This window comes from Portunus trituberculatus, chromosome 31, assembly GCF_017591435.1.
Source record: "Portunus trituberculatus isolate SZX2019 chromosome 31, ASM1759143v1, whole genome shotgun sequence".
NCBI lineage: Eukaryota > Metazoa > Arthropoda > Malacostraca > Decapoda > Portunidae > Portunus > Portunus trituberculatus.
In genome coordinates, this window is record NC_059285.1 from 858,986 (window position 1) to 872,528 (window position 13,543).

General features: G+C 41.8%; 1 protein-coding gene across 1 annotated transcript; it reads left to right on the plus strand.

The window, feature by feature from the left end:
- Positions 1 to 213: 213 nt before the first annotated feature.
- LOC123511473 (dnaJ homolog shv-like) lies at positions 214 to 13,079 on the plus strand. Its single transcript, XM_045267400.1, has 9 exons — positions 214 to 437; positions 727 to 887; positions 3,699 to 3,893; positions 8,295 to 8,490; positions 8,613 to 8,755; positions 9,175 to 9,324; positions 9,806 to 9,908; positions 12,264 to 12,423; positions 12,563 to 13,079. Exons 2-9 carry the CDS (start codon positions 823 to 825, stop codon positions 12,625 to 12,627), a joined length of 1,077 nt encoding a protein of 358 aa, XP_045123335.1. The 5' UTR covers positions 214 to 437; positions 727 to 822; the 3' UTR covers positions 12,628 to 13,079.
- The last annotated feature ends 464 nt before the right edge of the window (positions 13,080 to 13,543 follow it).

The following is a 13,543-nucleotide window of genomic DNA, read 5'->3' on the forward strand; positions in this document are numbered from 1 at the left end:
GGACAAAACAGCTATAATAAAGGTATCTAATTGATGTATGTGTTTTATGTAAAGCTTTGAATGTCATGGTTTATCACTGGAACATCCTTAGCCACGGTGATTCCCTCTCATGATTGGAATGTGCGAGGAGGAAAACTAGTGCATGTTGAGCCCCGATCGGAACAAATGAATAAATGAATGTGCGATGAATTTACATACAGATATAGAGGAAAAGTGGGGCTTCTTGGTGCGGGGGCATTTATTCATCGAGCTTCACAGATCAATGTCCACACACCAAAACAAGGGAGGAAGTGTCTTGCAGTAAAAGTTTATCTTTCCTGCCGCCAGTTGTGAGACGTGGCGCATTCTCCCGCCTCCAGGTGGCAGCCGCGCCGCGTCGTCTGCCCTCAGCCCCACAGCCTGCCCACCTACCTCCCCAAACAGCTGGCGTCCAATCTGCAAGTGTTTCTTCATGAAATAAGCATGAAAATCGTCCTGCTTTGAATTGTTACTAATAAATCACAATCTTGTGCGTTGTGTTTGATAAAAAAAAAAGTCCTTTGAGCTCAATTGTATATTTGTCCCGCCCCGATCACATCACTGGTTCAAATTTGTACCTACACATTCAGCTTGATATGGAAACTCATTTAAAAGTTAAGGGAAATATTTATTTACATAGATCTTTTAAAGTGGAGGTGCATTTTCCCCAATTGACAACCCCCTCCCCCCTTCAATCCACCCCAACAGAAGCCGCCGCGCCGCGGCCCGTCAGCCAGTCAACAGTCAACACATGAACACACGGCAGCGGGGACGGGAAGTGTCTCAGTGACAGTGAGTAACAAGATGGCCCCGGGGTGGACATGTGTGGCGGCTCTCCTCATCATCCTGGTTATTTCATGTGAGGCGGGGTGAGTACTGCACACCAGGTGAAGGGAAAGGCGTAGAGGAGAGGTGGAGGGCGTGAGGGACGGCATGTGTGGTGGAGCTTGGCGGTCAGCTGATGCCTGGGCCCCACCAGTGCTGGGGGCATGCTGGCTTACACAGGGGATCACATGCCCTAGTGTGCTTGTCAGTGTGGCTGGTGAGTGCATTTAAGATGTAAGTGAGAGGTGGAAAGGAAGGCATGGTGGGCAGCCAATGAGCGGCGGACACCTGCTCCTGCCTGGCCTGCTTTGAAAAGAAGCTACGGAAAACATCAGGTATTTTGATCGTCCTGTATCTCTGTCGGTCAGTATTTGCTCTCAGCTGGGTCTTTCATCAGATGGGCTTCCCAGAACCCGGTTTAATAACACACTGCTGAGGCGCCAGCCCCTCTGACATGTCACATACATATAGGAATAGAGATTAGAAAAGAGCTGGACTGATGGATGCAAAATACATAAAGTCTGTCACTAAAATTAACAGAAAGGGATGCCTTAAAAGTAGACAATGTGTTGATGGAGAGAGTTCCAAAGCAAAAATCCTTTTATTCTGAAAAAGACATTGTAGATTTCTAAATCAGTTCTGGCCTGTGCAACCTTGTACTTATGACATCTTGTGGTACCTAGTCACTAGTGGTGTATTAGCAAACATGTCTTCAGGAAGAAGCACAAGAACCATGAAATATCTGCCAATAATTTACTATATTGTGTCGACATCGGACTGAGTATACATCCAAAGCCTTCAGTCTGAATGTTCTTAGTCCAATATCTCTAAACAGTCAAGCAGGTTTAGATCAGCAATATACCCAAAATTCTGCACAATGTATGTTTTGGGGGAATAATTTCAAGGTTAAGTCAATATTTACCACAAGGTCCATTGCTGAATCCTTAACTGGAGTTAGACTTCCATTTAAGTGATACATATCAGAGGTACCAGTAAGTAAGTCTTACAGGTCCATACGCTGTCTCTGAAATCTTAAAATTGCACATCTTTTAATGTTGATGGATAAATCCTAAAATGAAGCAACTTTATGTAAATGGGTAATATCTTTGACAAGGCACCATATGGTGCATGGCAGCATAACCGGAGGTAGTTTCAACTGAAGTGTGTAATTTAAGGTCATCAGCAAAGATTTCTGTGAGGGAACTAATATTGTAGGTAAAGAAGTTAATACACAAGAGAAGTAAAAGTGAACAAAGAACAGAACCCTGCAGTGTCCCACTAACCACATCACATGGGCAACTGACCTGGTGATTGACCACCACATTCATGACTTTGGACTTTAAAAATTCCCTTATTCAGTCCCAAACCTTGTCTGTACTACCCAATTTACTCAGCTTCTTCTATGGTATATCATAGCATACAGTGTAAAAACCTTGGAAAAGTCAAAGGGAATGAGATCAACATTTTTACTGTGGTCCAGAGCATAACAAATACCATTATATATGTTAATAGCAACTGATCCTCTGCAGATCTACCTGGACTGAAACCAAACTGCATATTGCATGAAATGTTGCTACTAGTTGCATAATCATAAATATATTTAGACAAAATTTGCTCAAGAGATTTCACACATATATACTTGTGTCAAGGATACTGCCTATAATTCAGAAGGTCATGTTTAGTCCCCTTTTTAAAGACTGGGACATTGAAAGATCTTCCATATGGAGGCATGAGGTGCACGTGTCCAAAGAAACCTTGAAGATAAGCCATAAAGGATATGGGAGCTCTGTTTTGCAAGATTTAAGCAAACAAGGATGAAGCTCATCATGACCCATTGATGATGAAATGTTAAGATCTGAAAGTACAGCTATGACAGAATCTAATGTGATGTGAAAACAGCCAATACGCCCTTCAAAAGTCAAGTAAGGCTTGGGATCCAATGTTCGTGGCACAGAAATTGATGAAAATGCAGTAGCAAAACAGTCTGCCATTCTGTACATCGGGTTCATGACACTACCGTCCTCTGCCTTAAGTAGGCCAACCTTGGTTTGTCTTCCTTCTTCTGGTGTACATATGAATGAAAAATGTCGGTGTTGTGCAGATAGTTGTTGACAAATGATACCTCATATTACACCTGTTTCGATAATGTGAAATTTTATTGGTAACTAACCGTCTGGAAAAGTCTTAATCCATTAATGGCTTTATTAGAATTCCTATCTAGACCAGAATATGCTGCTTTATATTGCACCTATAGCAGGTGACATCTCACCAAAGTGCATGGCGGATGAACTTTCCATTCAGGAGACTGTACACCTACCGTACTTACCTTGATTGTGATACATGAATATACTCGTATCTATCTTCCATAATGCTGCTGGTCATTATTCCATCTCACCCTCATTTTGATTCTTCAACCCACAAAACTAGAAAATAATTGAGTAATGAGTTAATTGAATGAGTCCTAATGCAGGCATACTTCTGATCCTGCTGATAAAATGAAGATTAAATCATGAGCAAATGCTGTGTGTGTGTGTCTTTGCTGCACACCTTGTCCTATTGGCCTGTGAACCAAAGATGGATCACATTCCTTATGTTGGCTCATAGAGACTCTGTGATGTTTAGGTTTCTAGAGCCTACAATCCCTAGGTTTTTCCAATATGGCTGTGCACTGACTGCCACAGCCCAGGGAAAGCAGATCTGCAGTCAGGCATACTAGCTAGAGTTGAAATGATAAGTACTGTATGTGTGCAGGGCTAACCTTCAAACTCATTATTATCACTTTTAGCCATCTCTTAAGATCAAACACATCCCATCTCAGCAGGATACCCAGCTCACCTCATCTGCTTCCTCCACAGACGGGACTTTTACAAGATCTTGGGTGTGCCGAGGGATGCCAGTGTGAACCAAATCAAAAAGGCATATAGGCGGCTGGCCAAGGAGTATCACCCAGATAAAAATAAGGATGACCCACACGCTGAGGATAAGTTCAAGGACCTTGGGGCAGCTTACGAGGTGCTAGTGGATGATGAGAAGAGACAGAAGTATGACAGGTGAGTGAAGGGCTGCATGGCATGGTGGTGGAGCAGGGTAGTGGGTGAAGTGCTTCTATTCTTGAAGAGTGAACATCATTGACTAGCATGGTGATGATTGTGAAGGATTAGAAATAACTGAATAATAGTGAATGAAGAGGCAAATGAGGAGAAAGAGAAAGAGGCAGGAAAGGCAGATGCTGGTGAGAGTGTGTGGAGAAACCAGTGTGTATAATAGAGAGAGACAGAGAGAGAATGTTTTGTAGAATGTATCAGTACTTTGACTAATTGTACTAGGTAGAGTTAAAGCGTGCGCGCGCGCACACACACTGAACACATCTAGATAAAGTGTCAGGGAGGAAGGAAGTGAAAGTGGTAGAGATGATTGCAAGAGTGTAACTGGTGGTGGTGGTGGTGGTGTTTGACATAAATAGTGTAGATAAAGTGGCAGGTGTGTGGATGAGGCAGGTGTGATGCATGAATGGAGAGATAAGTAAGCCCTAAAGTGTGCTCTGTGACAAGTGCAGATGTTTTGAGGGATTATCTTGCACATCCTCTCCTCTCTGGCTGGTTTATGTTCGGATTAAAACAAATGTACGCAATTGTTTTGAGCAAGTTAACTGAAAATGGTTTGTGCAAGTTAGATCAAATTGAATTTCGAGAATAGATTATAAGCTTGACTCATATCCAGCTGTGTAAACACACACACACACACACACACACACACACACACACACACACACACACACACACACACACACACACACACACACACACACACACACACACGTGGAACAGTTTGAGTGAAGAAGTGATGTCAGCAACGAGTGTGCATAGTTTAAAAAAAAAATTGGATGAGTGTAGATATGGAAATAGGGCTACACGAGCGTAAAGCCCAGGCCCTGTAAAACTACAACTAGGTAAACACACACACACACACACACACACACACACACACACACACACACACACACACACACACACACACATCGTCAAGACTGGACTTGGTCTTTAGTACAGAGCCAATGGTCATTGAGGAGATGAGGGTGGAGTGCCCTTTAGCAAAGAGTGATCATGCAGTTTTGGAGTTCAAGGTGATAGACGAAGAGAAATCTAGAAGAAATGAAGAATATAAAGTGGGAAGATGGAATTATGCCAAGACAGATTTTGGAAACCTAAAGAAATTCTTTCAAGAGACAAATTGGATGAAATTCAAGAGTGCTAAGGAGCAAATGAAAAGTGGAAGGAATTTATAAAAATATACAAAGAAGGTGAGAAAAATTTGTACCAATAAGACAACATAGAAGTTGGAAAGCAGGACTGGTTTAACGATAGATGTGAAAAGGCTAGAACAAGAAAAGAGGATGCATGGAAGAGGTGGAGAAGGAAAAGACGGATTAAGCAGTGGGAAAGTTACAAAAGAGCAAGAAATGAATATGTGTTGATTAGAAGAGAAGAAAGAAAGAAACAAGAAAAGGATATAATTGATAAATGTAAAGACCAACCAAGGCTTTTTACAGACATGTGAACAACAACATCAAAAATAGAAAGTATTGAAAGTTTAGAAGTAAATGGAGTATACAGTGAAGATCCCAGGAAATGGCAGAGGCTATGAATGGATGCTTTCGGAAGGTATTCACAAAGGAGACTGCTTTTGACAAACCACTGGTAATGGAACAGAAAGGGATTATGAAGGAGTTTCAAGTAACTGTGGAGGAGATCAAGAACATGATGGGGAGTTTAGAAGTGAGAAAAGCTGTGGGACCTGATGGGGTATCAGGATGGATTTTAAGAGAATGCAGGAGCAATTGGCAGAAAAAGTTTGTGAAGTAATTGATGCCTCATTAAGGGAAGGTGTAGTGCCCCAAGACTGGAAAAGAGCTAACATTGTCCCAATCTATAAATCAGGTAACAGAGAGACCCATTGAACTATAGACCAGTGTCACTTACAAGTGTGGTAGCTAAGATGTGTGAGAGGGTGGTGAAGACTAGATGGACAGACTTCTTGGAGAAAAATGACATACTTTGTGAGTGTCAATTTGGTTTTAGGAAAAGGCGTTCATGCACGACAAACCTGATATGTTACTATTCGAGGGTGATAGATGTAATACAGGAAAGAGATGGTTGGGCTGATGGAATATATCTGGATTTAAAAAGGCCTTTGATAAGGTACCACACCAGAGACTGATCTGGAAACTTGAAATGGTAGGAGGAGTGCATGGCAGTTTACTAAAATGGATGGAAGACTTTTGGTAGGAAGAGAAATGAGAACAATAATTAAGGACAGACCATCAGAATGGGGATTGGTGGAGAGTGGAGTTCCACAGGGATCAGTGTTGGCACCAGTAATGTTCGCAGTCTACATAAATGACATGGTGGATGGGGTGTCCAGTTATGTGAGCCTATTTGCAGGCGATGCAAAATTGTTAAGAAAAGTGAGATGTGACAAAGATTGCGAACTACTCCAGGAAGACTTGGACAGAATATGGAAATGGAGCTGTACATGGCAAATGGAGTTCAACACGACAAAATGCAAGAAAATAGAGTTTGGCAAGAGTGAAAGAAGAATCAGGAGTATGTACAAGATAGGAAATGAAGACATAAAACCAGTCATGAAGAAAAAGACCTTGGGGTGACAATTACCAATGACCTATCGCCAGAGAGACATATAAACAAAATAATTGGAGAAGTATTGAACTTATTGAGGAACATAAGAGTGGCGTTCGTATATCTAGATGAAGAAATGATGAAGAAAATAATTACTGCAATGATAAGACCGAGGCTTGAATATGCAACAATACAGTGGGCTCGAACTTAAAGAAACACATAAGGAAACTAGAGAAAGTACAGAGGGCTGCAACAAAATGGTGCCTGACTTAAGAGATTTGACTTATGAAGACAGACTGAAAAGAATGCAACTTCCAACCCTGGAAAACAGAAGAAAGGGAGACCTGATAGCAATATACAGAGTGATGATTGGCATGGAAAAATGGATAGGGAAGATCTGTGTATGTGGAATGGAAGAATGTCGAGAGGGCATGGGAAAAAACTAAAATGGCCACTTATAGGAGAGATGTGAAAAATATAGCTTCCCTCATAGAAGGGTGGAAGCATGGAATAGTTTAGACGTGGAAGTGGTCAACGCAAGGAATATTCATGATTTTAAGAAAAAGCTGGACATTAATAGATATGGAGACGGGACAACACGAGCATAGCTCTTTTCCCGTATGTTACAATTAGGTAAATACAATTAGGTAAATACACACACACACACACACACACACACACCGCGTAGTGTAGTGGTTAGCACGCTTGACTCACAAACTCACAATCGAGAGGGCCGGGTTCGAGTCCTAGAAAGCGGCGAGGCAAATGGGCAAACCTCTTAATGTGTGGCCCCTGTTCACCTAGCAGTAAATAGGTACGGGATGTAACTCAAGGGGTTGTGGCCTCGCTTTCCTGGTGTGTGGAGTGTGTTGTGGTCTCAGTCTTACCCAAAGATCGGTCTATGAGCTCTGAGCTCGCTCTGTAATGGGTAAGACTGGCTGGGTGACCAGCAAACAACCATGGTGAATTACACACACACACACACACACACACACACACACACACACACAGATATAAATACATATATATATATACTAAACTTCACAAGTTATGATAGTGCTCACAAATTTTTCTTACTGAACATTTCTGTCTTCATCAGAATCAACATTTATGCCTCCAAGATCCAGCCATAGATATCATAACTCTAAACAGTACTGGCATTACTGGTGAAAAGTAACAATGAAGAAGCAGATGAGCTTTCTCTGCACCACATTCCCTAAACATAATGCCATTCTAAGACTATGCCCAGTCTGTTAACTATGATGCCCTTCTTTGTCTGTGTTTCATGTGTACTTGTTGATAGACAAAATAAAAGTCCTTTACTCCTCTACTTGTATGCTCAAATACTGCACTTTCACCATGACTATTCTTTCAAAAGCCACAGAGATGATTTGCCAGGTTCTCATGAATGTTTCTCTTGTTACTAAGTGTAAATCTTAGTATTTCACTAGAAGCATAAAAACATTCTTAAAATCCCTCCATTACTTGTACAAGAGCCTGTTAACAATAGTCAGTGTGTGGGCAGAATATGGCCCCTTGTCTCAATACAAGATCAGGAATATAGTGGAAGAGATCCTGAGTCCTCATTGCTTATTCTTTTGGGGTTCCTCTCCATGACATGCAGGGGATGTGGTGGCAGTGTATTGATCCTTCCAACACTCAGTGATGCATATGATCTAATTCCTATGGCTCATTTGGCAAGAAGCTTCTTTATTACAATTACATATTATCTTAAACTTGTGACAATTATTGGAGAGAAATATAATCCTGGCCATTATTATTTCTATCAGTACTATCATCCCCTCCCTTTCACAGGTGTGGTGAGGAGTGTGTTGCTAAGGAGGATGGCTTCGGGGGCATGGATCCCTTCGCCAGCTTCTTTGGGGACTTTGGCTTTGGCTTTGGTGGTGGTGGTGGTGGTGGTCGAGAGCGAGAAGTCCCAAGAGGAGGAGACGTGACGATGGACATGCATGTGACGCTGGAGGAGCTGTACGTGGGCAACTTTGTAGAGGTGTGTATTTATTGAGCTGTTTGTGTCTGTGTGTGCTGGTGTTGAGGCCCCTTCATTCTCCTTTCACCATTTCCCTCACATGGACTAACTGTAGGTCTCCATCCTTCCCTGACTCTGTGCAGATGGTGCGGAACAAACCAGTGATGCGGGCAGCCTCAGGAACGCGCCGCTGTAACTGCAGGCAGGAGATGGTGACAAGACAGTTAGGTCCAGGCCGCTTCCAGATGACTCAGCAGCAGGTTTGCGACGAGTGTCCCAATGTGAAGTAAGTACCACAAGAAAGGGGCAAGGGATGTCCTAGTGGAGTGTTAAGAGTAAAGAGAGGGACAGCAGAAAGAATTGGACTTGGGGCAAAGGTATCAGTAACTGGGTATAGGGCAAAGCAGGTCCCAGTGGAGTGTCAGAATAAAAAAAAAATGAAAATGGAAGGTAGAATTGGAACAGGGGCAAGTGTCAGGAACCAAGTGTATGTTTGTGCTTCCCTCTAGTATTATTTTACCTTAAATTTCATCCAAATCATTCCACTTATTAGTATGTTGACAGAAAAAATGTGTTTGTATAAGGTATCTTGTATTTGATAATATAGTTGCATCAAGTTTCGTGTGCAGTGATATGCTGCAGACTTTGGGGAAATCACCTAACTAACTTTTACTCGCCTTCCTCTCCCTCTGTGCTGAACTGCAGGTTGGTCAATGAGGAACGCACCCTGGAGTTTGAGATTGAGCCTGGCATGGTTGATGGGCAGGAACACCGTTTTGTGGGGGAGGGCGAGCCCCATATCGATGGTGACCCAGGAGACCTCATCATCCGCATCAAGACTCAGCCACACCTCAGGTCAGGAGTGCTTTTGAACTGTCTTGGGGAGGAAACTGTGTGATGACCACAAGCACAAAAGTCCCAAAATTATGTTGGGACCAGACACTTGTTATGGTTCCAACATTCAAGGTGTCATGTTTCCATTTTGGTTAGCAAGAATCTCTAGGGGCCAGTTTATCCCCACCTTCATATCAATTGCTCTGTTTTCATGTAGAATGGCACAAGGGATACTATTATACCACCATCACTACAAAAACTATATTAGAATGTAGAAGATGTTAATGTACATCTTTTATATGATATGAGATGACATGCTATAAAGTTGTTGACCCATTATGGTAAGATGAAACCCTTTAGAGTAGAATGTTGAGAATAAGAGATGTAGAAGAGAGGATGGAATATGCAGTGTGGCTGCTGGATGTTCAGTTGTAAAAAAAATGTTTATATTTATTTTAAGTAGCTACTATCCTTGGTAACACTTGCTTTTTCCTTCCCTCAGGTTTGAGCGGCGTGGGGATGACTTGTACACCAATGTCACCTTGTCATTGCAGGAAGCATTGCTTGGCTTTCAGTTGGACATTCCTCATTTAGACAACCACAATGTAAGTTCCTAAATGATATATGTGTGCTATATGGATGATGTCTGGATACTTTTTCTATACCTACAAGTAGTGATTGTGGGAAATCTTTTTGTCGGCACAACTTGAATACGAGACCTTACATTCACCGTTTACATGTGCTGTTTACCTTTCACCTAATCACTGAGGGTAATAATATACTTACATGCATGCTTTGGGGTACGAGAGGTCTCCAAGCACATGGGTTCGAATCCTGTCCACTATCCGAGTGTAGGTTGGGCTTCCTCACTCGGGGCAATGGTTTCCTAGCGGGTGGATGAGATAGGAGGTACCCCAAAAAGTATCCCCTTTAGCCAATAAATTCACAAGAAAAAAGCCCACATGGTATAAAAAAAAAAAAAAACTACAGTGTGTGCATGCATAATTATACAGGTTATTTCATCAGCAGTGGACAGATTTAGAATGTGATATAGAATTATGATGGTGGTCAGACCCATCCAAAAGTGAGGATGTGTGTCCTCTACCTTCCCATGCCATCCTTGTGTTCTTCATCCACATCCACATCCTTGCCCTACTAATGGTAATGCTAGGCTGGGAACCCATTCATCCTTGTCCATATTTCATATTCTCACAGAGGCACAACAGGTGTGGCATTGATTTGCTTACTAGAGGTAGATAGTTCTCTGTGGAGGAATAAATCAGTTGGTGCCCTCAAGAGAAGAGACCCTCAATAAAACACTGCATGTAATTCTCTACCTTGTCAGTGTTTCTTGCAAGGTCTGTTGCATATTATGAAATTTGTTTTTTGGCTGTGCAGTATTGCAGATAAAGGAAGAAATCCATCACTTGCTAAAAAAAATATATCATGGTAACTTCACACTTTGCATCCAAATAAAGATTAAGTGTGTAATTCGCCAAGGTCGCTTGCTGGTCACTTAGCCAGCCTTCCCCATTACGGAGCGAGATCAGAGTTGATTGATCGATCTTTGGGTAGGGCTGAGACCACAACACACTCCACACACTGGGAAAGCGAGACTACAGCCCCTCGAGTTGCATCCTATACCTACTTACTGCTAGGTGAACAGGAGCTATACATTAAGAGCTGCATCGAGGACTCGAACCAGGGCCTTTTCAGTTGTGAGCCGAGTGCTAACCACTATCACTACGTGGTGTGTGTGTGTGTGTGTGTGTGTGTGTGTGTGTAATTCACCTCAGTCGTCTGCTGGTCACCCAGCCAGTGTTCCCCATTACGGAGAGAGCTCAGAGCTCATAGACCGATCTTTGGGTAGGACTGAGACCACATCACACACAACACACCAGGAAAACAAGGCCACAACCGCTTGAGTTATATCCCGTACTTATTTACTGCTAGGTGAACACGGGCTACACATTAAGAGGCCTGACCATTTGCCTCGCCGCTTACCGGAACTTGAACCCGGCCCTCTCGATTGTGAGTTGAGCATGCTAACCACTACACTACGCGGTGTGTGTGCATGTGTATGTGCCTGCATGCGTGTGCGAGAGAGAGAGAGAGAGAGAGAGAGAACATGATAGCCTTTCTCATTTCTTTTGGTATGCATGCACACACACTACACTACACACAGTGTAGTGTAGTGGTTAGCACGCTCGACTCACAATCGAGAGGGACGGGTTCGAGTCCCGGTAAGCGGCGAGGCAAATGGACAAACCTCTTAATGTGTGGCTCTTGTTCACCTAGCAGTAAATAGGTATGGGATGTAACTCGAGGGGTTGTGGCCTCGCTTTCCCGGTGTGTGTTGTGTGTTGATGTGGTCTCAGTCCTACCCGAAGATCGGTCTATGAGCTCTGAGCTCGCTCCGTAATGGGGAAGACTGGCTGGGTGACCAGCAGGCGACCGAGGTGAATTACACACACACACACACACACACACACACACACATATATATATATATATATATATATATATATATATATATATATATATATATATATATATATATATATGCACAAATAGAAGAAATAATATAATACCATAAAACAAGAAAGGATAGCAACAAAATCTGTGGATGTGCATTCTGTAAGAATGAAAAATTTGCCGATTGGCAACTGCAACACCACTAAAGCAGTTTCCCATGCCTGGTAGTGAAGAGGTCAAGGCAAACATGTGGTGACGCATTCATTTCAGTCCTGCCACAAAAAGAGCCTATTGTTGAGCCTCTGTAGGTGATTGTTTGGGGAGTTTGTTGTATTTGGGCTTATAAACCTGTTGAGCACTTTGGGTAACATGGATTATTATAGTAAATTTGATTAACTCTTTGTATTACAAGCAGCATGTTACATCTCACACCATGCCACTCCGTCCCTCTCCACCAAATTGTTCTCATTCCTCCATCACCACAGGTGCACATAGTGAGGGAGAAGCCCACCTGGCCTGGTGCAAGGATCAGGAAGAAGGGTGAAGGAATGCCCAACTATGATAACAACAACTTGGTTGGCACCCTCTACATCACCTTCGATGTGGAATTCCCCAAGTCCGAGTTTACCCCGGAGGAGCGCGAAGGTGAGGCATTTTGGATTTGGTGCAATTTTCTGCTTGCATGCGGATTCTTCCTGTAAACACGTTTTATTACAGTTTGCATTTATTGGTGTAATATTTGAGTATCCTTAGATAAAATTCTTAATTTTTTCATGTCTTTCAGAACTGAAGAAGATCCTGAAGCAGGAGTCCATAGGAAAGGTGTACAATGGCCTGCGAGGATACTGATGACTGTGCTAAGTTAGGAACACTTCTGTACAGATTGTTATAATTTATGGGTGTGTGTGTGTGTGTGTGTGTGTGTGTGTGTGTGTGTGTGTGTGTTCTTGTTCCAGTGTAGTGGCATTAGTACCCAAGGTTGTAGTATCATCATGACTACCATTAACTTTATAAAAGTAGGGAGGACTTTTTTCTTTTTTCTTCCTGCTGACAAGACTCATTGTGGAGCACCATTTTTATCTCTTTTTTGACAATGATGGAACAGATAAAACATTAAATGTCTTTTTTTTTTGTCAAGGCATTTGTCTTTACTTATGCTCACTGCCACTTGCACACCACTAGCATTTGTGTCACTGAGCATTGAGAACACATGCACTATGTACAGTAGGTCACACTGGGGCCTCATTCCACAGGAAAATGTATGTGCCACCAGATGAAATATTCTAGGAAACTTGAGCTAGGCAGTGTGGGAAAAAACACAGGTTTTTATTTTATATATACTGTATATATATATATATATATATATATATATATATATATATATATATATATATATATATATATATATATATATATATATATATTCCTAATATGTGTGATGCATTTTTGATATCTTGATCTAGTAACTTTTCATATGATGAAAAGTCCCATGTAGCCTGGGAGCTTGCTTCTTTGCTCTGTGTGTACACAAACTGAAGCAGGTAATTTAATTTTGTGTAGTAACCTAAAATACTGAATAATAGAGAAAAGGATAAATAGTAATAATGATTGATAGTAATAGAAGATGAAAAATGTAATCATCATGATAGTAATAAGTATACTTCAGAACCTAATGCACTGTATTTGAAAATTCTCAGCAGAACCTTTGTCATGAATTTGATGCATGTTATTTTATTTTTATTTTTATTTATCAGAGGTTATGATT